The 26,933-nt window shown below is 46.4% G+C and overlaps 1 protein-coding gene across 4 annotated transcripts in view; it reads left to right on the forward strand.

Moving 5' to 3' along the window:
- The window catches only part of SPAST (spastin), a 169,783-nt gene that overhangs the window by 56,372 nt on the left and 86,478 nt on the right, over window positions 1–26,933 (forward strand). For all 4 annotated transcript variants that reach the window (XM_063917818.1, XM_063917819.1, XM_063917816.1 and 1 more), the window contains exon 3: window positions 1,349–1,432. In XM_063917818.1, the coding sequence (XP_063773888.1) occupies window positions 1,349–1,432 (84 nt within the window). The remainder of the gene's footprint in view (window positions 1–1,348; window positions 1,433–26,933) is intronic.

Raw genomic sequence — 26,933 nt, forward strand, 5'->3', positions numbered from 1 at the left:
CCTGTCGCGAAAATGTGGTTCTATATGACTAACATAACTACCATTTCTTTTACCTGCTACTGCATTGGACTGGTTAACTAAACTGAGCTCCAGTGTTCGGAGGCGGGGTTATAGAGGAGGCCATCAATGCATCTTTGAACAGTCTAAGCTTTAGCCTGTTGGTGCCTCTGGATCAAGATCCAACTCTACACCCTGATGTGTATTCCCTGTGGAACCCAGTGTACCTTGCAGAAAGAGATTTAACTATGGTAAATCTACCATAAATCTCTTTATTTCCTTTACAGGGAGTTTATAGGTACCAGCGGCCCTTATTACCCTGCATGCTGGTACTTGTTCTTCAAGTTTCAGGCATGCAGGGCAGGCTTATTGGGATCTGTAGTCCCACTGTAAAGGACAATATTACTTTATACACTAGCACACGCTATCAACCCCGCACCCACCACCCAGGAATCCCTTGCCTGGGCTGACTAGTTGGGGGTGATGAATGCTTTGGCCACGGGACCCGACAAGTGTGTCCCCTGGCTGTGGCATTACCCCTCCTGCTAGTGGAGCATGGTGCTGGTTCTAAAAATACAGGGGATCTCTACTCAATTTTTCCCCGTGTGTTTAGAACCAGGGTTGGCACCACGGGCCTGGTGCTGGTTGATCAAATATGGGGGACTCCTACGTGTTTTGTTTCCCGTATTTTTTTTAACCAGGGCATGGTCAAATATCCTTGGGCTGGTTATGGTTTGGAGAGAGAGACTGTGGGAGATGAAAGTAGAGAGGGAAAAACAGTGGGAGAGAACACAGAGGGAAAAAAGGCATATTCCCTTTACACGTGTGCTCTTTAAGGTGCATACACACTGTGCGATGTAACCTTCCAATTTTGACAATATTGTCAAAATCGTAAGGAAAGAAAGTGCAAATGAACTGTGTATACACAGCTTGCGATACCAATGCGCGCTCCCGTGGGGTCGGTATCACATGAAAAGATAGACCATGCAGGTAAGTCAATCTTCACTATACACTGTATAGTCAAAATTGGCGCTTAGTCAAAATCTCAAGTAAAGGTAGTCAATATCTGTGGTTCAGGGGAAATCGCAAAGTCAAAATAGAAGATACAGTAGTCAATATCGCACCATGTGCATGCACCTTTAGAAGGTCAGCCCATAACGTACATTACAAGAAGATTTGACACATTTCATGAGGTTGATCTGCCAGTATGTACAGAGGAAATATTAATTTGCCAATGTCCTCAACAACAGATATATCTGCAGATGACAGTGGTGGTTGGTCAGTGTGTTTCATCTGCAGATATATCTTATGTTTATTTACTGACTGAGCCTGTCTTTGTTTCTGTTTGCAGGGGAGCAATATGACCGAGCACGGCGTCTACAAACAAAAATGGCAACAAATTTACTGATGGCAAAGGATCGATTGCAGTTGCTAGGTACTATTTGTACTTGTGCATCATGTGTAGACTGCACGGAATCAAAATTATTTTTTTCATTTTTATAGTTACTTTTATTTATTTAGTAAGCAAATGCCATGAATTAGAGTAATCTTGAATTCCTTATCATTCCAGTAAGTGCAGATTATAGTAAAAAAAAAAACCACTTTATGGAGCCTGGATTGACTTCGGCTGTTTTAGGTTTTGTACCTACTAGTATTTGTTTTCTTTTTGGAAAGAACTCATTGAAATGGAAATTGTATGAAAACCACAGATTATACTCCCAGATCCATAATGTTCTTAGAATGCTCCATGGGAGCCTTTACATTGGATTTGTTACTTTCTAGATAGCTAAAAGGCTCCCTTGGCTGGTATATAATGCAGTGCCTACACTCATCCCTAATGTCTTCAAATAAATTCCCAAGTGTATTCTAAAAAATAGAGAGATAAACCACATGAAACAGTATGAGTGGGAAGCCTAGGCTGTATGGAGTATTTCAAAGAAAATTATTTATTGCGGACTATAGTCTTTTTATTTGCTTTCATTTTGCATGGCAGCTCGCACATTGGGATGTACACAAATAGTACAATAGGGACGACTGTAAAATGAGTAAAAAAAAATAGGATTTTAATTACCTACCGGTAAATCATTTTCTCGTAGTCCGTAGAGGATGTTGGGGTCCACATTAGTACCATGGGGTATAGACGGGTCCACTAGGTGCCATTGGCACTTTAAGAGTTTGAGAGTGTGGGCTGGCTCCTCCCTCTATGCCCTTCCTACCAGATTCAGTCTAGAAACTGTGCCCGAGGAGACAGACATCTTCGAGAGAAGGAGTTTACACAGATAGTGGCGAGATTCACACCAGCTCACACACAAGGCAAACCAAGCTAACTAGCTTGAAACATCAGCAACGGCTGAACAATATTACTTGCCAAATAACAAAATAGTACTTAACCAAGAACTAAGCAGTACTGAACTAAGTAACCACTGCAGGATCACTAAGCGCTGGGTGGGTGCCCAGCATCCTCTACGGACTACGAGAAAAGGATTTACCGGTAGGTAATTAAAATCCTATTTTCTCTTACGTCCTAGAGGATGCTGAGGTCCACATTAGTACCATGGGGATGTCCCATTGCTCCCAGAACGGGAGGGAGAGCGCGGAAGCGCCTGCAGAACCGATTGACCAAACTTGAGGTCCTCAGAGGCGAACTTGTAGAACTTTGCAAACGTGTTCGACCCAGACCAAGTAGCCACTCTGCAAAGCTGTAAAGCAGAGACACCCCGGGCAGCCGCCCAGGAAGAACCTACCTTACGAGTAGAGTGGGCCTTAACAGACGTAGGACATGGCAATCCTGCCGTAGAATACGCATGCTGGATAGTGAACCTGATCCAGCAAGAGATTGTATCTGCTTAGAAGCAGGACACCCAAGTTTCTTGGGATCATACAGTAAAAAACAGAGTCCGATTTTCTGTGACGAGCAGTCCTCTTCACATAGATTTTCAGAGCCCTTACAACATCCAAGGACTTTGATGAAACTGAGGAGTCAGTAGCAACTGGCACCACAATAGGTTAGTTGATATGAAATGCCGACACAACTTTCAGAAGGAACTGTGGACGTGTCCGGAGCTCCGCTCTATCTTCATGGAAGATCAAGTAGGGGCTTTTACATGACAAAGCCCCCAATTCCGACACACGTCTAGCAGAAGCCAAGGCCAACAAAGTAACAGCCTTCCACGTGAGAAACTTGACCTCAACCTCCTGTAGAGGCTTAAACCAGTCCGACTGGAGGAACTGCAACACCACGTTAAGATCCCAGGGCTCCGTAGGCAGCACAAAGGGAGGCTGGATGTGCAGAACTCCCTTCAAAAAGATCTGAACCTCAGGGAGGGCAGCGAACTGTTTCTGGAAGAAAATGGATAGGGACGAAATCTGGACATTTACGGAACCTAATCTCAGACCCATATCCACACCTGCTTGCAGGAAGAGGAGAAATCGCCAAGTTTAAATTCCACCGGAGGAAACTTCTTGGATTCACACCAAGACACATACTTGTGATGGTAATGCTTTGACGTTACTCCTTTCCTAGCCTGTATCAGGGTAGGAATAACCTTGTTCGGAATGCCCTTCTGATCTAATATCTGGCTTCAACCTCATGCCGTCAAACATAGCCGCTGTAAGTCTTGATAAGCGAACGGCCCCTGCTGTAGCAAGTCCTCCTGAAGAGGAAGAGGCCTCGGCTCGTCTAGCAGTAGATCCAGAAGATCCGTGTACCAAGACCTTCTTGGCCAGTCTGGAGCAATGAGGATCGTCTGAACTCTTGTTCTCCTTATGAGTTTTAGAACCCTTGAAATCACTGTAAGTGGTGGAAACACGTACACCGACTGGAACACCCACAGAGTCACTAGGGCGTCCACCGCCACGGCTTGCGGGTCCCCCGACCTGGAACAATACCGCCGAAGCTTCTTGTTGAGACGAGAGGCCATCATGTCTATTTGAGGTACACCCCAAAGATTTGTCACCTCCGTGAACACCTCCGGATGGAGGCACCACTCTTCTGGATGGAGATTGTTTCTGCTGAGGAAGTCGGCTTCCCAGTTGTCTACTACCGGAATTAAGATTGCTGCCAACACGTGTTTTTCCGCCCAGAGGATTTTGGCCCTCATTCCGAGTTGATCGCTTGCTAACTGCTTTTAGCAGCAGTGCAAACGCTAAGCTGCCACCCTCTGGGAGTGTGTCTTAGCTTAGCAGAAGTGCGAACGAAAGGTTAGCAGTTCTGCTACTAAAAAATTTCATGCAGTTTCAGAGTGGCTCGATACAAACTCCTACCTTGCGATGACTGCAGAATGTTTAGTTCCTGGTTTGACGTCACAAACACGCCCTGCGTTCGGGCAGCCACTCCCCCATTTCCCCAGCCACTCCTGCGTTTTTACCTGTGTTTTTCAGCACACTCCCTGAAAACGCTGAGTTGACGCCCAGAAACAGCCACTTGCTGTCAATCACAGTACGAACACTCGAGCGACTGAAAAGCGTCGCTCAAGCTTGTGTAAAACTGCATAGTTTTGTGTGAAAGTACTTCGCGGATGCGCGCTGCGTACCATATGCATGCGCAGAACAGCTGATTTTTAGCCTGATCGCTACGCTGCGAAAAACGGCAGCGAGTGATCAACTTGGGATGTGAGGGCCTTTATCGGCAGGCCGGCTTCCAGACTTGACCACCTTCCTTGAAAGGTTTCCCCTTGAGTGACTGCGCCCCAGCCCCGGAGACTTGCATCCGTGGTTAGAAGGATCCAGTCCTGAATCCCGAACCTGCGGCCCTCCAGAAGGTGAGGTAATTGCAGCCACCAGAGGAGTGAGATTCTGGCCTTTGGCGACAGACGTATTCTGTGGTGCATGTGTAGATGAGATCTCGACCATTTGTCCAGGAGATCCAGTTGGAAGGACCGAGCATGAAACCTCCCGTACTGCAGAGCCTCGTAAGAGGCCACCATCTTCCCCAGAAGGCGAATACACTGATGAACCGACATCCGGGCTGGCTTCAGGACATCACGGACCGTTGTTTGTATCACCAACGCTTTTCCTCTGGAAGATACACCCTCTGCGCTTCCGTGTCGAGGATCATTCCCAGAAATGGCAACCTCCTGGTTGGTTCCAGATGTGAATTTGGAAGATTCAGGTTCCAACCATGTTCCTCGAGAAGCTGGGTCGTGAGAGCTGTGGACTGTAACAGCTTCTACCGGGACGAAGCCTTTATCAGCAGGTCGTCCAGATATGGAATTATGTTCACCCCCTGTCTGCGGAGGAGAACCATCATTTCCGCCATCACCTTGGTGAAAATCCTCGGTGCTGTGGAGAGGCCGAACAGCAGGGCCTGGAATTGAAAATGACAGTCCAACAGTGCGAATCGATGCTAAGCTTGATGGGGTGTGGTATGGAAAGTCGACAGTAACTAGGTCGACAATGTCTAGGTCGACCACTATTGGTCGACAGTAACTAGGTCGACAGGGTGTCTAGGTCGACATGTTCTAGGTCAACAGGTCAAAAGGTGGACATGAGTTTTTTTATGTTATTTTGGTGTCGCTATCTTCGTAGAGTGACCGGGAACCCCAGTTAGTGCACCGCGTCCCCTCGCATGGCTCGCTTCGCTCGCCATGCTTCGGGCAAGGTGCCTTCGCTTCGCTCGGCAGATTACCGTTCAATTCGTAGTCCACGTGGATCGTTAAGTATGAAAAGGTTAAAAAAAAAGAAATAAATTGCGAAAAACTCATGTCGACCTTTTGAGCTGTCGACCTAGAACATGTTGACCTAAAGACCCTTTCAACCTAGACACCCTGTCGACCTAGTTACTGTCGACAAATAGTGGTCGACCTTGACATTGTCAACCTAGTTACTGTCGACTTAGAGACCGGATCCCGCTTGATGCGGCTGCCAAATTGGAATGTGGAGGTATGCATCCTTGATACCCAGGGATACCAGGAATTCCCCCACCTCCAGACCTGATATCACCGCCCTTAGAGACTTCATTTTGAACTTGAATTCCCTCAGAAAGGGGTTTAGTGATTTTAAATTCAGAATGGGCCTGACCGAACCATCCGGTTTCGGTACCACGAAAAGGTTTGAATAGTAACCTTTGTTTTGCATCTGGGGAGGAACTGGTACAATAACCTGGGCCTCCACCAACTTCTGGATGGCTCCCTGTAGGGTAGCCCTGTCTGCTGGCAAGCCTGATTTGAAGAACCGGTGAGGAGGGAGATCTTGAAATTCCAGCCGGTACCCCTGGGACACAATATATTGTACCCAGGGATCCAGGCCGGATGACACCCAGACGTGACTGAAATGTCTGAGTCTCGCCCCCACCGGCCCTACCTCTGGGCCGCGCGGTCCACCGTCATGCTGAGGACTTTGGCGTGCCTGAAGCAGGCTTCTGTTCCTGGGAATCCGCAACAGCAGGTTTCTTGGATTTTGGTTGACCTCCTCTAAAGAAGGTGTTGGACGGTTTGGCCTTTCTTGTTTTAGCAACCCGAAAGGAATGTGATGTAGCTGAAGAAAACTGTTTCTTCGTAGCAGGTGCAGCTGAGGGGAGAAAAGGTGGCTTACCCGCTGTAGCCGTGGAGATCCACGCATCCAACGCTCCCCCAAAAAGAGCTTGACCTGTGTAGGGTAGGGTCTCCACACCTCTCCTGGATTCTGCGTCGGCAGACCACTGGCGCAGCCACAGTCCTTGACAAGCTGATACCCACATGGAAGATATTCCTGCAGCCATTGAATCCAGGACTTTCATGGAATCCACCATAAATCCTGCAGAATCCTGAATGTTACGTAAAAATAATTCAACGTCACTTTTGTCCATTGTATCCAAATCCTCGAGTAACGTGCCTGACCACTTTACTATAGCTTTGGAAATCCATGCACAGGCAATAGTAGGAAATAGTATGGCCCTGAAGCCGTGTATATGGATTTGAGCGTAGTATCAATTTTGCGATCAGCCGGCTCCTTTAATGCGGTAGATACTGGGACAGGCAAAACCACCTTTTTCGAGAGTCTGGATACAGACGCGTCCACTATGGGTGGGTTTTCCCATTTTTTTCCTATCCTCCTCAGGGAAGGGGAAAGCAACCAGAACCCTTCTAGGGATCTGGATTTTTTTTCTCTGGGTTTTCCCACTCTTTTTCAAAAATACCATTTAATTCTTTGGACGCAGGGAAGGTTAGCGAGGCTTTCTTATTGTCAGTGGAGTAAGCTGCCTCAACCTGCTCAGATGTTGTATCAACAATATTCAAAACATCCCTGATAGCCTCTATCATCAACTGCACCTCTTTAGCAAGAGATGCGGCCCCCCGCAGCACATCCCCATCACCGTCTGCCGTGTCAGAATCGGTATCCGTGTCATCTTGCATAATCTGGGCAAGAGCACGTTTGTGGGAACCAACAGAGGGTGGCCCTGAGGTAACAGAACCGTACCAAACTGCCATAGAATTCTGTAAATCCTGAGTTGCAGATTCATTCTGTACAACCCTAGTAGAGGATAACCATTCAGGCTCCCTTGCTGGTATCTGCGCTAAAACAGTGCAATCCTGATTACATGGAATGAGATCATCCTGAGAGGACATATCCTCTGCAGCATATGACACAGCATCCCTGGACATAGCTAAATGGAGACCCCAAACACCACACACACACACACACACACACACACACACACACACACACACACACACACACACACACACACACACACACACACACACACACACACAGCGCGCCCCCCCCCTCCCCCTTCTACAACTCCCTGGTACCGTAAGAGATAGCTGGAGTTGCTCTGGAGAGACTGCACTTCACTGACAGCGTTTCTGCAGGCAGGAAAATGGCGTTGAACGCTGCTGGGTCCGCTTTGAGGAGAAGCTCCGCCCCCATAATGGCGCTGTCTTCCCGCTTTTCAGAAGATTATATTAGCCTGAGGAATTATGCTGGCAGCGATACCAGGACCCTGACAGGCTTTAGACGTCAGTGTAGGGTGTAGGCGCTGGCTCGGGGGGCGCCCCTCACAGCGCCGCACTATGTACCGCTGAGCCTCGGAGCGCAGTTAGTACTGCACTCCATACTCTGTTGCCGCCATCTTCGCACCGGCTCCCCGCTTGCTAGTGGGGCCGGTAACTGACTCGCCACTGATCTTCTGGCTCTGTAAGGGGGTGGTGGCATCCTGCCGGGGTGAGCGATCCCCTGTGGCGGGGAACAGTCTATCCCCTCAGGAGCTCAGTGTCCTGTCAGCGGAGATAGTGGCTCAGGTCCCGCAGGGCGGACACTACTTGTCCCCCCCACCCCTTCCTTAGTCCCACAATGCATGGAGGATGTTGCCAGCAGCCTCCCTGTAAAATAATAAACTCTAAAATAAACTTTTACTAAAGAAGCCCTGTAGAGCTTCCCTAGCTGTGACCAGCTCCTCGGACACATTTTCTAAACTGAGTCTGCTAGGAGGGGCATAGAGGGAGGAGCCAGCCCACACTCTCAAATTCTTAAAGTGCCAATGGCTCCTAGTGGACCCGTCTATACCCCATGGAACTAATGTGAACTCCCAGCATCCTCTAGGACGTAAGAGAAATGCACTTATGCTGAATAAGCAACATATATTCAGGTGGCTGTGTGGAGACCCGTATCCAGTTTATTTATCTATACCAAAAAGGTCTACAGTCATTAAGTTGACCACTAATGGTCGACATGCATTAGGTCAACAAGGTCAAAAGGTCTACATGTAAAAGGTAGTTCAGAAGGTCAACAGGGTCAAAAGCTCAACATGACAATAGTCAACACAAGTTTTTTTTTTTTTTTTTTGTCAACTTAATCATTCTTTACCATGTATGTGGACTACAATTGAGAATAGTAACCTGTGCCGAGCACCGCAGTAGCAGAGCAAGGCACCTCGCCCAAAGCATGGCGAGGGAAGCGGTACACTAATGAGGCTTGTTTGTGGCAGAAAAAAGCACCCCAAAAAAACAAAAAATAAGAATTTACTTACCGATAATTCTATTTCTCGTAGTCCGTAGTGGATGCTGGGACTCCGTCAGGACCATGGGGAATAGCGGCTCCGCAGGAGACAGGGCACAAAAGTAAAAGCTTTAGGATCAGGTGGTGTGCACTGGCTCCTCCCCCTATGACCCTCCTCCAAGCCTCAGTTAGGATACTGTGCCCGGACGAGCGTACACAATAAGGAAGGATTTTGAATCCCGGGTAAGACTCATACCAGCCACACCAATCACACTGTACAACCTGTGATCTGAACCCAGTTAACAGCATGATAACAGCGGAGCCTCTGAAAAGATGGCTCACAACAATAATAACCCGATTTTTGTAACAATAACTATGTACAAGTATTGCAGACAATCCGCACTTGGGATGGGCGCCCAGCATCCACTACGGACTACGAGAAATAGAATTTTCTCTAACGTCCTAGTGGATGCTGGGGACTCCGAAAGGACCATGGGGAATAGCGGCTCCGCAGGAGACTGGGCACAAAGTAAAAGCTTTAGGACTAGCTGGTGTGCACTGGCTCCTCCCCCTATGACCCTCCTCCAAGCCTCAGTTCGATTTTGTGCCCGAACGAGAAGGGTGCAATCTAGGTGGCTCTCCTGAGCTGCTTAGAGTAAAAGTTTAAATAGGTTTTTTATTTTCAGTGAGACCTGCTGGCAACAGGCTCACTGCATCGAGGGACTTAGGGGAGAGAAACGAACTCACCTGCGTGCAGAGTGGATTGGGTTTCTTAGGCTACTGGACATTAGCTCCAGAGGGACGATCACAGGCCCAGCCATGGATGGGTCCCGGAGCCGCGCCGCCGGCCCCCTTACAGATGCTGAAGCAAGAAGAGGTCCATAAATCGGCGGCAGAAGACTTTCCTGTCTTCATAAGGTAGCGCACAGCACTGCAGCTGTGCGCCATTGCTCTCAGAACACTTCACACTCTGGTCACTGAGGGTGCAGGACGCTGGGGGGGGGCGTCCTGGGAAGCAATGAATTTACCTTAGTTGGCAAAAAATACATCACATATAGCTCCTGGGCTATATGGATGTATTTAACCCCTGCCAGTTTTCCAGTAAAAAGCGGGAGAAGAGCCCGCCGTGAAGGGGGCGGGGCCTATCTCCTCCGCACACAGCGTCATTTTTCCCACACAGCTCCGCTGGTAGGAAGGCTCCCAGAATCTCCCCTGCATCCTGCAACTACAGAAACAGGGTAAAAAAGAGAGGGGGGCACTTATTTGGCAAAATAACAGATATAAGCAGCTATAAGGGATAGACACTTATTGTAAGGTTGTCCCTATACATATATAGCGCTCTGGTGTGTGCTGGCAAACTCTCCCTCTGTCTCCCCAAAGGGCTAAGTGGGTCCTGTCCTCTATCAGAGCATTCCCTGTGTGTGTGCTGGGTGTCGGTACGTGTGTGTTGACATGTATGAGGAGGAAAATGATGTGGAGGCGGAGCAGAGTGTCTGTAACAGTGATGTCACCCCCTAGGGGGTCGACACCTGAGTGGATGTACTGTTGAAAATTACGTGACAGTGTCAGCTCTATATAAAAAAACAGTGGTTGACATGAGACAGCCGGCTACTCAGCTTGTGCCTGTCCAGACGTCTCATAGGCCGTCAGGCAGATGGCAGATACAGACGCCGACACGGATACTGACTCCTGTGTCGACGGTGAAGAGACAACCGTGATTTCCAGTAGGGCCACACGTTACATGATTGAGACAATGGAAAATGTTTTATACATTTCTGATAATACGAGTACCACCAAAAAAGGGGTATTATGTTCGGTGAGGGAAAAACTACCTGTAGTTTTCCTGAATCTGAGAAATAAAATGTGTGATGATGCGTGGGTTTCCCCCCGATAACAATTAATAATTTCTTAAAAAGTATTGGCTGCATACCCTTTCCCGCCAGAGGTTAGGATGCATTGGGAAACACCCCCTAGGGGGGATAAGGCGCTCACACGCTTGTAAGAACAAGGGCTCTACCCTCTCATGAGATGGCCGCCCTTAAGGATCCTGCTGATAGAAAGCAGGAGGGTATCCAAAAAAAGGTATTTACACACATACTGGTGTTATACTGCGACCAGCTATCGCCTCAGCCTGGAGGTGCAGTGCTGGGTTGGCATGGTCGGATTCCCTGACTGGAAATATTGATATCCTAGATAAGGATAGTATATTATTGCCTATAGAGCATTTAAAAGATGCATTTCTATATATGCATGATGCACAGCGGAATAATTGCCGACTGGCATCAAGTATAAGTGCGTTGTCCAATTCTACTAGTAAAATGGTCAGGTGATGCGGATTCCAAACGTCATTTGGAAGTATTGCCTTTGAAAGGGGACATTTGGGGTCGGTCTTTTAGACCTGGTGGCCACGGCAACAGCTGGGAAATCCACGTTGGTACCCCAGGTCGCCTCTCAAAATAAGACGCCGTATTATCAGGCGCAGTCCTTTGTTGGCAAGCGGACAAAAGGTTCCCCTTTTCTGCTCGTGACAGAGGGAGAGGAAAAAGGCTGCAGAGATCAGCCAGTTCCCAGGAACAGAAACCCTTTCCAGCCTCTGCCAAGCCCTCAGTATGACGCTAGGGCTTTACAAGCTCAGGCACGGTGGGGGCCCGTTCTCAATGAATTTCAGTGCGCAGTGGGCTCACTCGCAAGTAGACCCCTGGATCCTTCAGGTAATATCTCAGGGGTACATATTGGAATTCGAGACGTCTCCCCCTCGCCGTTTCCAAACCGACGTCTCCCTCGGACAGGGAGGCAGTTTTGGAAGCCATTCACAAGCTGTATTCCCAGCAGGTGATAATCAAGGTACCCCTCCTGCAACAGGGAACGGGGTATTATTCCACACTATTGTGGTACCGAAGCCAGACGGCTCGGTGAGACCGATTCTAAAATCTAAAATCTTTGAACACTTACATACAGAGGTTCAAATTCAAGATTGAGTCACTCAGAGCAGTGATTGCGAACCTGGAAGAAGGGGACTACATGATGTCTCGGGACATCAAGGATGCTTACCTTCATGTCAAAATTTACCCTTCTCACCAAGGGTACCTCAGGTTTATGGTACAGAACTGTCACTATCCGTTCAGACGCTGCCGTATGGATGGTCCATGGCACCCCGGGTCTTTACCAAGGTAATGGCCGAAATGATGATGTTCCTTCGAAGGAAGGGAATTTTAGTTATCCCTTACTTGGACGATTCCCTGATAAGGGTAAGATCCAGGGAACAGTTGGAGGTCGGTGTAGCACTATCTCAGATAGTGTTGCGGCAGCACGATTGGATTCTCAATATTCCAAAATCGCAGCTGGTTCCGTCGACGTGTCTTCTGTTCCTAGGGATGATCCTGGACACAGTCCAGAAAAAGGTGTTTCTCCCGGAGGAGAAAGCCAGGGAGTTATCCGAGCTAGTCAGGAACCTCCTCAAACCGAGCCAAGTCTCAGTGCATCAATGCACAAGGGTTCTGGGTAAAATGGGGGCTTCCTACGAAGCAATCCCATTTGGCAGATTCCACGCAAGAACTTTCCAGTGGGACCTGCTGGACAAATGGTCCGGGTCGCATCTTCAGATGCATCAGCGGATAACCCTGTCACCAAGGACAAGGGTGTCCCTCCTGTGGTGGTTGCAGAGTGCTCATCTTCTAGAGGGCCGCAGATTCGGCATTCAGGACTGGGTCCTGGTAACCACGGATGCCAGCCTGCGAGGCTGGGGAGCAGTCACACAGGGAAGGAATATCCAGGACTTATGGTCAAGCCTGGAGACATCACTTCACATAAATATCCTGAAGCTAAGGGACATTTACAATGCTCTAAGCTTAGCAAGACCTTTGCTTCAAGGACAGCCGGTGTTGATCCAGTCGGACAACATCACGGCAGTCACCCACGTAAACAGACAGGGTGGCACAAGAAGCAGAAGGGCAATGACAGAAGCTGCAAGGATTCTTCGCTGGGCGTAAAATCATGGGATAGCACTGTCAGCAGTATTCATTCCGGGAGTGGACAACTGGGAAGCAGACTTCCTCAGCACGACCTCCACCCGGGGAGAGTGGGGACTTCACCCAGAAGTCTTCCACAGGATTATAAACCGTTGGGAAAAACTCGACAGGTATTGCGCCAGGTCCAGGGACCCTCAGGCAATAGCTGTAGACGCTCTGGTAACACCGTGGGTGTACCAGTCAGGGTATGTGTTTCCTCCTCTGCCTCTCATACCCAAGGTACTGAGATTGATAAGATGGTGAGGAGTAAGCACTATATTCGTGGCTCCGGATTGGCCAAGAAGGAACTTCAAGAGATGCTCACGGAGGATCCGTGGCCTCTACCTCTAAGAAGGGACCTGCTCCAGCAAGGACCCTGTCTGTTCCAAGACTTACCGCGGCTGCGTTTGACGGCATGGCGGTTGAACGCCGGATCGTGAAGGGAAAAAGGGCATTCCGGATGAAGTCATCCCTATCCTGATCAAAGCCAGGAAGGATGTAACCGCAAAAACATTATCACCGCAATTGGCGAAAATATGTTGCGTGGTGCGAGGCCAGTAAGGCCCGATGGTGGAAATTCGACTGGGTCGATTCCTACATTTCCTGCAAACAGGAGTGTCTATGGGCCTGAAATTGGGGTCCATTAAGGTTCAAATTTCGGCCCTGTCAATTTTCTTCCAAAAAGAACTAGCTTCAGTCCCTGAAGTTCAGACGTTTGTAAAAGGGGTACTGCATATACAGCCTCCTTTTGTGCCTCCAGTGGCACTTGGGATCTCAATGTAGTTTTTTTTTTTGGATTCCAAAAGTCACATTGGTTTGAACCACTTAAATCTGTGGAGTTAAAATATCTCACATGGAAAGTGGTCATGCTGTTGGCCCTGGCCTGGGCCAGGCGCGTGTCAGAATTGGCGGCTTTATCCTGTAAAAGCCCTTATCTGATTTTCCATTCGGACAGGGCGGAATTGAGGACTCGTCCTCAATTTCTCCCTAAGGTGTTTTCAGCATTTCACTTAAACCAACCTATTGTGGTGCCTGCGGCTACTAGGGACTTGGAGGATTCCAAGTTGCTGGACGTAGTCAGGGCCCTGAAAATATATGTTTCCAGGACGGCTGGAGTCAGAAAATCTGACTCGCTGTTTATCCTGTATGCACCCAACAAGCTGGGTGCTCCTGCTTCTAAGCAGACGATTGCTCGTTGGATTTGCAGTACAATTCAGCTTGCACATTCTGTGGCAGGCCTGCCACAGCCAAAATCTGTAAAAGCCCATTCCACACGGAAAGTGGGCTCATCTTGGGCGGCTGCCCGAGGGGTCTCGGCTTTACAACTTTGCCGAGCAGCTACTTGGTCAGGGGCAAACACGTTTGCTAAATTCTACAAATTTGATACCCTGGCTGAGGAGGACCTGGAGTTCTCTCATTCGGTGCTGCAGAGTCATCCGCACTCTCCCGCCCGTTTGGGAGCTTTGGTATAATCCCCATGGTCCTTTCGGAGTCCCCAGCATCCACTAGGACGTTAGAGAAAATAGGAATTTACTTACCGATAATTCTATTTCTCATAGTCCGTAGTGGATGCTGGGCGCCCATCCCAAGTGCGGATTGTCTGCATTACTTGTACATAGTTATTGTTACAAAAATCGGGTTATTGTTGTTGTGAGCCATCTTTTCAGAGGCTCCTTCTGTTATCATGCTGTTAACTGGGTTCAGATCACAGGTTGTACGGTGTGATTGGTGTGGCTGGTAATGAGTCTTACCCGGGATTCAAAATCCTTCCTTATTGTGTACGCTCGTTCGGGCACAGTATCCTAACTGAGGCTTGGAGGAGGGTCATAGGGGGAGGAGCCAGTGCACACCAGCTAGTCCTAAAGCTTTTACTTTGTGCCCAGTCTCCTGCGGAGCCGCTATTCCCCATGGTCCTTTCGGAGTCCCCAGCATCCACTACGGACTATGAGAAATAGAATTATCGGTAAGTAAATTCCTATTATCGGTAAGTAAATTCTTATTTTCTCTGACGTCCTAGTGGATTCTGGGACTCCGTCAGGACCATGGGGATTATACCAAAGCTCCCAAACGGGCGGGAGAGTGCGGATGACTCTGCAGCACCGAATGAAAGAACTCCAGGTCCTCCTCAGCCAGGGTATCAAATTTGTAGAATTTTGCAAACGTGTTTGCTCCTGACCAAGTAGCTGCTCGGCAAAGTTGTAAAGCCGAGACCCCTCGGGCAGCCGCCCAAGATGAGCCCACCTTCCTTGTGAAATGGGCATTTACATATTTTGGCTGTGGCAGGCCTGCCACAGAATGTGCAAGCTGAATTGTACTACACATCCAACTAGCAATCGTCTGCTTAGAAGCAAGAGCACCCAGTTTGTTGGGTGCATACAGGATAACAGCAAGTCAGTTTTCCTGACTCCAGCCGTCCTGGAAACCTATATTTTCAGGGCCCTGACAACATCTAGCAACTTGGAGTCCTCCAAGTCCCTAGTAGCCGCAGGTACCACAATAAGCTGGTTCAGGTGAAACGCTGACACCACCTTAGGGAGAAATTGGGGACGAGTCCGCAGCTCTGCCCTGTCCGAATGGACAATCAGATATGGGCTTTTGTGAGACAAAGCCACGAATTCTGACACTCGCCTGGCCCGAGGCCAGGGCCAACCGCATGGTCACTTTTCATGTGAGATATTTCAAATCCACAGATTTGAGCGGTTTAAAATGTGATTTGAGGAATCCCAGATTACGTTGAGATCCCACAGTGCCACTGGAGGCACAAAAGGGGGTTGTATATGCAGTACTCCCTTGACAAACTTCTGGACTTCAGGAAGTGAAGCCAATTCTTTCTGGAAGAAAATTGACAGGGCCGAAATTTGAACCTTAATGGACCCCAATTTGAGGCCCATAGACACTCCTGTTTGCAGGAAATGCAGGAATCGACCGAGTTGAAATTTCTTCGTGGGGCCTTCCTGGCCTCACACCACGCAACATATTTTCGCCACATGTGGTGTTAATGTTGTGCGGTCACCTCCTTCCTGGCTTTGACCAGGGTAGGAATGACCTCTTCCGGAATGCCTTTTTCCCTTCGGATCCGGCGTTCCACCGCCATGCCGTCAAACGCAGCCGCGGTAAGTCTTGGAACAGACATGGTACTTGCTGAAGCAAGTCCCTTCTTAGCGGCAGAGGCCATGAGTCCTCTGTGAGCATTTCTTGAAGTTCCGGGTACCAAGTCCTTCTTGGGCAATCCGGAGCCACGAGTATAGTTCTTACTCCTCTACGTCTTATAATTCTCAGTACCTTGGGTATGAGAAGCAGAGGAGGGAACACATACACCGACTGGTACACCCACTGTGTTACCAGAACGTCCACAGCTATTGCCTGAGGGTCTCTTGACCTGGCGCAATACCTGTCCAGTTTTTTGTTCAGGCGGGACGCCATCATGTCCACCTTTGGTCTTTCCCAACGGTTCACAATCATGTGGAAGACTTCCCGATGAAGTCCCCACTCTCCCGGGTGGAGGTCGTGCCTGCTGAGGAAGTCTGCTTCCCAGTTGTCCACTCCCGGAATGAACACTGCTGACAGTGCTATCCCATGATTTTCCGCCCAGCGAAGAATCTTTGCAGTTTCTGCCATTTCCCTCCTGCTTCTTGTGCCGCCCTGTCTGTTTACGTGGGCGACTGCCGTGATGTTGTCCCACTGGATCAATACCGGCTGACCTTGAAGCAGAGGTCTTGCTAAGCTTAGAGCATTGTTTTATGTGGAGAGAAGTCTCCAGACTTGATCACACTCCCTGGAAATTTTTTCCCTGTGTGACTGCTCCCCAGCCTCTCCGGCTGGCATCCGTGGTCACCAGGACCCAGTCCTGAATGCCGAATCTGCGGCCCTTTAGTAGATGAGCACTCTGCAGCCACCGCAGAAGAAACACCCTTGTCCTTGGAGACAGGGTTATCCGCTGATGCATCTGAAGATGCGATCCGGACCATTTTTCCAGCAGATCCCACTGAAAATTTCTTGCGTGAAATCTGCCGAATGGAATCGCTTCGTAAGAAGCCACCATTTTTCCCAGGACCCTTGTGCAATGATCCACTGACACTTTTCCTGGTTTTAGGAGGTTCCTGACTAGCTCGGATAACTCCCTTGCTTTCTTCTCCGGGAGAAACACCCTTTTCTGGACTGTGTCCAGAATCATCCCTAGGAACAGCAAATTGTCGTCGGAAACAGCTGCGGTTTTGGAATATTTAGAATCCACCCATGCTGTCGTAGAACTACTTGAGATAGTGCTACTCCGACCTCCAACTGTTCTCTGGACCTTGCCCTTATCAGGATATCGTCCATGTTCTTTGAAGAAGAATCATCATTTCGGCCATTACCTTGGTAAAGACCCGGGATGCCGTGGACAATCCAACCGGCATCGTCTGACACTGATAGTGACAGTTCTGTACCACGAACCTGAGGTACCCTTGGTGAGAAGGGCAAATTGGGACATGGAGGAAGCATCCCTGATGTCCCCGGACACCATATAGTCCCCTTCTTCCTGGTTCGCTATCACTGCTCTGAGTGACTCCATCTTGATTTGAACCTTTGTATGTAAGTGTTCAAATATTTCAGATTTAGAATAGGTCTCACCGAGCCGTCTGGCTTCAGTACCACAATATAGTGTGGAATAATACCCCTTTCCTTGTTGTAGGAGGAGTACTTTGATTATCACCTGCTGGGAATACAGCTTGTGAATTGTTTTCAATACTGCCTCCCTGTCGGAGGGAGACGTTGGTAAAGCAGACTTCAGGAACCTGCGAGGGGGAGACGTCTCGAATTTCCAATCTGTACCCCTGGGATACTACTTGTAGGATCCAGGGGTCCTGTACGGCCCCAGCGTCATGCTGAGGACTTGGCAGAAGCGGTGGAGGGCTTCTGTTCTTGGGAATGGGCTGCCTGCTGCAGTCTTCTTCCCTTTCCTCTATCCCTGGGCAGATATGACTGGCCTTTTGCCCGCTTGCCCTTATGGGGACGAAAGGACTGAGGCTGAAAAGACGGTGTCTTTTTCTGCTTAGATGTGACTTAGGGTAAAAAAGGTGGATTTTCCAGCTGTTGCCGTGGCCACCAGGTCCGATGGACCGACCCCAAATAACTCCTCCCCTTTATACGGCAATTGCCGTTTGGAATCTGCATCACCTGACCACTGTCGTGTCCATAAACATCTTCTGGCAGATATGGACATCGCACTTACTCTTGATGCCAGAGTGCAAATATCTCTCTGTGCTCTATAGTCAATAAAATACTGTCCCTGTCAAGGGTATCAATATTTTCAGTCAGGGAATCCGACCAAGCCACCCCAGCGCTGCCCATCCAGGCTGAGGCGATAGCTGGTCGCAGTATAACACCAGTATGTGTGTATATACTTTTTAGGATATTTTCCAGCCTCCTATCAGCTGGTTCCTTGAGGGCGGCCGTATCTGGAGACGGTAACGCCACTTGTTTTGATAAGCGTGTGAGCGCCTTATCTACCCTAAGGGGTGTTTCCCAACGCGCCCTAACTTCTGGCGGGAAAGGGTATACCGCCAATAATTTTCTATCGGGGGAAACCCACGCATCATCACACACTTCATTTAATTTATCTGATTCAGGAAAAACTACATGTAGTTTTTTCACACCCACATAATACCCTTTTTTGTGGTACTTGTAGTATCAGAAATATGTAACACCTCCTTCATTGCCCTTAACATGTAACGTGTGGCCCTAAAGGAAAATACGTTTGTTTCTTCACCGTCGACACTGGAGTCAGTGTCCGTGTCTGTGTCTATGTCGACCGACTGAGGTAAATGGGCGTTTTAAAGCCCCTGACGGTGTTTGAGACGCCTGGGCAGGTACTAATTTGTTTGCCGGCCATCTCATGTCGTCAACCGACCTTGAAGCGTGTTGACATTATCCCGTAATTCCTTAAATAAGCCATCCATTCCGGTGTCGACTCCCTAGAGAGTGACATCACCATTACAGGCAATTGCTCCGCCTCCTCACCAACATCGTCCTCATACATGTCGACACACACGTACCGACACACAGCACACACACAGGGAATGCTCTGATAGAGGACAGGACCCCACTAGCCCTTTGGGGAGACAGAGGGAGAGTTTGCCAGCACACACCAAAACGCTATAATTATACAGGGACAACCTTTATATAAGTGTTTTCCCTTATAGCATCTTAATATATAATCATATCGCCAAATAAGTGCCCCCCCTCTCTGTTTTAACCCTGTTTCTGTAGTGCAGTGCAGGGGAGAGCCTGGGAGCCTTCCCACCAGCAGTTCTGTGAGGGAAAATGGCGCTGTGTGCTGAGGAGATAGGCCCCGCCCCCTATTCCGGCGGGCTCTTCTCCCGGTTTTTCTGAGATCTGGCAGGGGTGAAATACATCCATATAGCCTCAGGGACTATATGTGATGTATTCTTTTTAGCCAGAAAGGTAATCTCATTGCTGCCCAGGGCGCCCCCCCCAGCGCCCTGCACCCTCAGTGACCGCTGGTGTGAAGTGTGCCTGAGCGCAATGGCGCACAGCTGCAGTGCTGTGCGCTACCTCATGAAGACTGAAAAGCCTTCAGCCGCCGGTTTCTGGACCTCTTCTTACTTTGGCATCTGCAAGGGGGTCGGCGGCGCGGCTCCGGTGACCCATCCAGGCTGTACCTGTGATCGTCCCTCTGGAGCTAGTGTCCAGTAGCCTAAGAAGCAAATCCATCCTGCACGCAGGTGAGTTCACTCCTTCTCCCCTAGGTCCCTCGTTGCAGTGAGCCTGTTGCCAGCAGGACTCACTGAAAATAAGAAACCTATCAAAACTTTTACTCTAAGCAGCTCTTTATGAGAGCCACCTAGATTGCACCCTGCTCGGACGGGCACAAAAACCTAACTGGGGCTTGGAGGAGGGTCATAGGGGGAGGAGCCAGTGCACACCACCTGATCCTAAAGCTTTTACTTTTGTGCCCTGTCTCCTGCGGAGCCGCTATTCCCCATGGTCCTGACGGAGTCCCAGCATCCACTAGGACGTCAGAGAAATAGTGTCGACCTTTTGACCCGGCCCGGTCAGCCTAATGCAGGTCGATCATTAGTGGTCGACCTATTGACTGTAGACCTTTTTTAGCGTAGATCTAATAATTCACACCTGTGGAGACCATGTCCCCTAAACTGAGATTCAATAGGAGATAATATATGGATAGAGAATGTATGTATAGATGGGGGAGAGGAGTAGCTCATTATACAGTGTCCAACTAGATGTTTCTACCCATTTAGCGCACTGTAAGAAGTGCTTTCGAGTAAGACAATCATTGCAACACATGGGTCATACACATTTTGTTTTTAACTTAATATTTACAGTACATTATATTTACTACTACTTGCTTTATTGCAGTGCATCTGATGGGTGTCAATGCAATTGAAAACTTACATAAGAATGCATTCTAAAGTAAATGCCATGACATGCTTTTGGCTTGAACAAGTTTGCCTCCTGTTCTGTAGGTGCTTGTTTATGCAAACACAGATTAAATGCATTGTAAATACATATCAAAGTCATACATTAATGCAAACGTATGGATTTTCCTTCAGTATTTACAAGAATCAAATGCATTTTAAATGCCAATATGTGTGCAGTCTGCCGCTATAAAATTATAGTATTTTGAAGATCTTTTCACATTGTGTGTATGTTTCTGTCTAGTAGGCTTGATTTTAAACATAATAAATAAATATCTACTCCTGATAATGAAAATACCTTTTCTAGGGTGTTCTGTAACTTCTCTATTGCATACTAGGTGATGGTGCATCATCTGTCATCAGTGCATTTACAATTCACATAGTCATCAATACACAAATAATCCTTTCAGCAGGCGTAATGGTGTAGATGTGTGTGAGCAGCTTTTAGGCCACGGTACAGTCCTCCTATTTATTGTATTTTGTGACTGCACAAAGGAACTGCTCAGTGTCTTCATAATTAAATGGCTTGAGAAAGAAATGGATTAAATATATATGTCCTTTATAATTTCTAGTATGGATGTATGAGCATTTTGTGAGCATGTGTATGCAATTTAAAAAAAAAGGAAGCAGAACCTTGAACAACAGCACATACAATTAAAATGAAATATTTATTTTGCGTTTGCTGGAGGCGTTTGTTTATTACTTTACCAAATAAAACTGGCCCAATAATGTCATGTACTTCACATGTGCAGCGTTGGTACTGGATGAATGTTTTGCTTTTGCTTCTAACACACATTGCTGTAAATGGAAATAGTAATAGAATTTTTTTTATTTTATTTTTTACCTAATTGTATTAATCCGTAAATATAACTCTGGAAAGCTAGTAATATTTCCAGAGAGTGAAAGTTAAAAATATAATGAATTATGGTGAAAAACATTCTTTTGTAGCTAATGACTAATTCCATTTACTGCGACTGCATGTAGTCCTTGGGGCACCCTGTTAACATTGAACATTTTGATACATATGGGGACACATTTGTAGTTTGTACTCATGGTCAGTGGTGAATTTCCCATTAGGCACATGCCTAGGGGCCGCACTTTGATTCTTGTGTCAGACTGAAATGTACCAGTAACTAAGATATTTCCACTTTACTGTACCATATGCCAGCTTGAATGCAGTGTAAATAGGTAGAACATGAACATAATGCCCCTGTCAGCTGTCCTACTTAGTAAATATATGTATACATAATGAAAATAAGGATATTTTTTTTTAATTATTCTATTAAATTGGCTGTCATCAAATTAAATAATATAATTTGGCGGGGCTGGGGGGGCATTGTGCCTAGGGGTGGCCCAACCCCTAAATCTGCTCCTGCTCATAGTACTAATGGTTCCAGGGATTACACTCATCTCATACGTGAGTTCAGTTGTGGATCTAGCAGGAACAGGTGAAAATCTGTTCCAAGCACAACGATTTGTTAGTGAAAAGGATGATACCAGTGCCACGTGTAATAGTTTAATATAAATATGCCACAAACTAAGTAATTCACTAAACCCAAACAAGTGATTGCAACCAATCAATGTGACACTCGTCTGTAATCTCAGGGTGTCTGCTCACTCCAAAGTTATTCATATGATGCAAATCGCAAAAACATGAATGTCATAAAGTGAAAGAAGAGCGCCCGCTAGTGTCAGCAACACCAAAATTAATTCACTGTGCTTATCTCTAAATGTTGGTTCTCAGAATCCAGTCCTCTCAACAATTCTGCAAGGACTTTTATTTAGGATTCAAAACCTGATGAATAAAGGAAAAACAGCAAAACACCACCAAGAACATAGTGCATGTTGTTTAGCCAGGGTAATACATCCAAATTTATTAACAGGGGGGAAATATCTTGTATACTTTTTTTTTTTTTTAAAGCAACCACTGTTGTGTCCCAATAGGTTACTGATACAGATATATGTACCAAGGAACCTGTATACCGCAAAAGGTTTTTATTACAAAGGTAAAAAGTATTTAAAAATAATTAAAATAAAGCAGGAAGTAACACACATACAAGACAGTAATTGGAAGTTGCTAGACTCTACAGTGCAGTAACCTTTAGTTCATGGGTCTTCAACCTGTGGAGCTACACATCCCACGATGCCCTGCCACAATTTTAGCATGCCTTAATAGCAAAACTGTGGCAGGGCATGCTGGGATGTGTAGTTCCACAGTAGCTGGAGAGCACAGGTGGAAGACCTATGCTTTAGTCTAATATCTACAGATCTATATTGGATGCAGCAATACATTATAAACTTTTTTTTTGTGGTCATTCAAACGGAACTTCACACATTTTGGCAATAAAATGTTTGCAATTTATCCTAAAGTATTCTGAATGAATTATAACATTAGATAAAATGTTTGAACTTTCTTATTTGTTTTCTAGTATTTGAGGTTTGTAGGTGACCTGTATAATTGTATAATTTTTGATCATTGCAAGAGTGACAATGCAAAACAATTAAGCCTTGGTACTTTAGAGATGTTGTCTAGATTAAGGAGGTAATTCATTTAGCTACAAGGTTATGTTGCAACTTCCAGTGCTACTATAACATGGGTTATCCTTGTAGGATTTTTGAAAACAAGCAAGGTTTTCCCTCCTGTAATGACCCACAATGTGTACACCCACTAAACGTTTTCAACCATAAATTGGAATAAAAAAAAAACCTTGGATATATTAAACATAAATTTGAGGTTCTATATTTCAAATATACTGTACTTTATAAAACGTTATATGCCATTGCCATTCCACTTTCTCTGTCATTTAAAATAAGTGCATGCATTGTCCATTCTCTTTGGCTTCTTGCTGTTTATACAGCAATATTTAACATGCTTCTACTTTATCTCACAATATTTTTATTTTGTCTTGGCTTTGCTTATTGCCTCATCTGTGCTGGCTTTAGAACACAAGTTTAGGCTGCTGTAATGCTGTAGCATGGCTCCCAGATAACCACCACTGGTATTCTGTACACATTTCACACAATCCCTGTTTGGCGTTATTGATAATATTTTGGTCACCTACAGTGATTGGAAATCACAGCTGTATTGGGATAGGTCTGAGTCTCACAATTCCGCTTTTCATGTGCCACAAGATTTTAGATGTCCTACAGAAATTGTTGATAAAAGTGCTGTAGTTGTGGCTGGGGGCCTAATTCAGACCTGATCACTGTTGCGCGAATTTGCACAGCGGCCGATTATCGAATGACTGCGTATGCACTGCAATGTGCAGGCGCGACGCCAAACAGCAACAGAATGGTGCAAAAATTTAGATTGCTAGGCGTACGCAAGGTGATTGACAGGAAGCGGACATTTTTGGGTGGTAACTGGCAATGTTCTGAGAGCGTCAGGAAAAACGCAGGCGTTCCCAAGCTGTTTCAGGGCGGGTGTGTGACGTTAGCTCCAGCCCTGAACAGCCTGATTCTATCGCACTGTAGGAGTAGGTCCTGGGCTACGCACAGACTGGGAAAATAATTTGAACGGATTTGCAGCTGTTCGCTGTCAGGTGAAGTTTTCGCACGGGGTCCGCATGCATTCGCACACTTGCACAGGGTGGGTTTACACTCTCTCTGGGCGGCGACTATGTTTGCACATCTCTATAGATTTGCAGCATGTTTGCACTCTTTAGATTTGAAACATAAAGGAAACCTGGACTTTTACAAGTTTAAGCTATTTTCAAACGTAGTAGGGACCTTACAGTAATGGTACAATGTCGAATAGGGAGAAACGGGATTTGAAGTTATTTTAGTGGCTTGAACCTGTCCTTCACATTAAGATACTGTACAATATGTTTATTATTTACCTTTATGTTCTCCCCGGTCAGCTGTGATGACCATAGTAATATGGGCAATGAGGCAGGTGCCTCAAATTGGACGCAGATAATTAGATATGGTTCCACATTCCAGAATGCAGTTTAGACAACCATATAATAAAAATACAATTTCACTCCCATAAAGAAATATCTGGCTACTACAGCTTTCCCAAAATTGATTAATCCACAAGCAATCTCAGAGATGCTTGGTTGGGGATAGTCCTTAAACAGGTAGATAAGCTTGTGAAAAAACATTGCTCATGACTGCCAATGCAATCCAGCCATGGTATATGGTATTTGGATATGTTTTAAAAAATTGTGTGTAACTCAATTAGGGTACAAAGATAGCACTCTACATAAAGTGCTTTGGAGTATTATAGCAAGTCTGTCAGAATATATATGGCTAAGCTCCCAAAACCTTTCTATGCTGCAAACATGTCAAGCAAAGCAGGTGATAATGATTAGGTCATTTCAGATCACCAAGTCCACCAATGAAAAAAAGATTGTAATGTGCATATAAGCAAGGGTTTTTTTCCCAGCATTTTTTTCTTCTTCATTTCTTACGCTGAAGGTCCTCTTTACAAGTCAGACGCAGGACAGCTTGTATTGTGCCTCTAGATATTTTAAAGGGTGGGCAAAGTATGGATTTAATATTTCATATGAATAATACACCCACCTTATACGTCTGTGGTTATTGCCAGTATTCTCCTGAAACAGCGGATGATGCTTTATATCTGTATCATATGTCTAGCAGATATATTTGATCATCAAAGGAATGTAAACATGCTTTGTCGGAGATAAAGCAGGTCTGTATTGATAAACTATTGAGACAAATGGGCAGCACTGATTGGACTTCTGGGCTTGATATGTTGGCAGCGATTATGTATCTGTTTACAATGCAGACATTTATTAAGTTGTTTTTCCACACATTGGAAATGTTTTATGCTCTTGCCGGAGAGTAATTCAGTTGTATCCCTATACGTAATCAAGATAACTTAATATACTGGCTGCAGTTTCTTGTTGGAATGAAAATATAACCTAATTGTCTACGTGTCAGTTTAAATGTCCCTGTCAACACGTATAAAGATTTCTTAGGCAGACTAGTCTATTTTTTTGCTGGTTATCTAACTGCATTGCCATTTTTAGGATATTTATTTCCCTGATGTAGCATTGGAAGCATCAGCAGTACTTAAATTAACTGAGCATTTCGGGTTGTTAGATCACTCAATGCACCCGAGTGCCCAGGTGTGGTTTGTCAGGATATCATCCTGCAGGGCGGGGAAATGTAAAGCCAGTCGCTGCTACTGCCACCAGGTAACTCTCTGTTGTCAGTGATACAGATATACACAGTGGGGCAAAAAAGTATTTTGCAAGTTGACCCACTTAAAAAGATGAGAGGTCTGTAATTTCTATCATAGGTACACTTCAACTGTGAGAGGCAGAATCTGAAAAAAAAAACCCAGGAAATCACATTGTATGATTTTTAAACAATTTACTTGTATATTCTTGTGGAAAATAAATATTTGGACACCTACCAAGCAGCAAGATTTCTGTCTCTCACAGACCTGTTACTTCTTTAAGAAGCTCTTCTATCCTCCACTCGTTACCTGTATTAATGGAACCTGTTTGAACTGGTTATCTGTATAAAAGACACCTGTCCACTCCCTCAAACAAGTCAGACTGCTGCCTCTCCACCATGGCCAAGACCAGAGAGCTGTCTAAGGAGACCAGGGACAAAATTGTAGAGCTGCACAAGGCTGGGATGAGCTACTCGACAATAGGCAAGCAGCTTGGTGAGAAGGGATCAACTGTTGGCGCAATTATAAAAAAATGGAAGAAATACAAGATCACTGACAATCTCCCTCGACCTGGGGCTCCATGCAAGATCTCACCTCGTGGGGTATCAATGATCTTGAGAACGGTGAGTAATCAGCCCAGAACTACACTGGGGGACCTGGTCAATGACCTTGAAAGAGCTGGGACCACAGTAACAAAGGTTACCATTAGTAACACACTACGTCGTCATGGATTGAAATCCTGCAGCGCGCGAAAGGTCCCCCTGCTTAAGCCAGCACATGTCCAGGCCCGTCTAAAGTTTGCCAGTGACCATCTGGAGGATTGGGAGAATGTAATGCGATCAGATGAAAGCAAAATCTAACTTTTTGGTATAAACTCCACTCGCCGTGTTTGGAGGGAGAAGAATGATGACTGGCATCCCAAGAACACCATACCCACTGTGAAGGATGGGGGTGGAAAAAACCCTCCTTCCCTCAGTAAGAACATTGAAGATGGAACGTGGCTGAGTCTTCCAGTATGACAATGACTCCAAACACACCGCCCGGGCAACTAAGGAGTGGCTCCGTAAGAAGCATGTCAAGGTCCTTGAGTGGCCTAGCCAGTCTCCAGACCTCAACCCAATAGAAAATCTGTGGAGGCCGTTGAAAGTCCGTGTTGCCCGGCGACAGCCCCAAAACATAACAGATCTAGAGAAGATCTGCATGGAAGAGTGGGCCAAAATACCTGCTACAGTGTGTGCAAACCTGGTCAAGAACTACAGGAAACGTTTGACCTCTGTAATTGCCAAACAAGGTTATATTACAAAGTATTGAGTTAAACTTTTTGATTGCCCAAATATTTATTTTCCGCAAGAATATACAAATTGTTTAAAAATCATACAATGCGATTTCCTAGTTTTTGTTTTTTTCAGATTCTGTCTCTCACAGTTG

This window comes from Pseudophryne corroboree, chromosome 4 (genome assembly GCF_028390025.1).
Source record: "Pseudophryne corroboree isolate aPseCor3 chromosome 4, aPseCor3.hap2, whole genome shotgun sequence".
Taxonomy (NCBI): Eukaryota; Metazoa; Chordata; class Amphibia; order Anura; family Myobatrachidae; genus Pseudophryne; species Pseudophryne corroboree.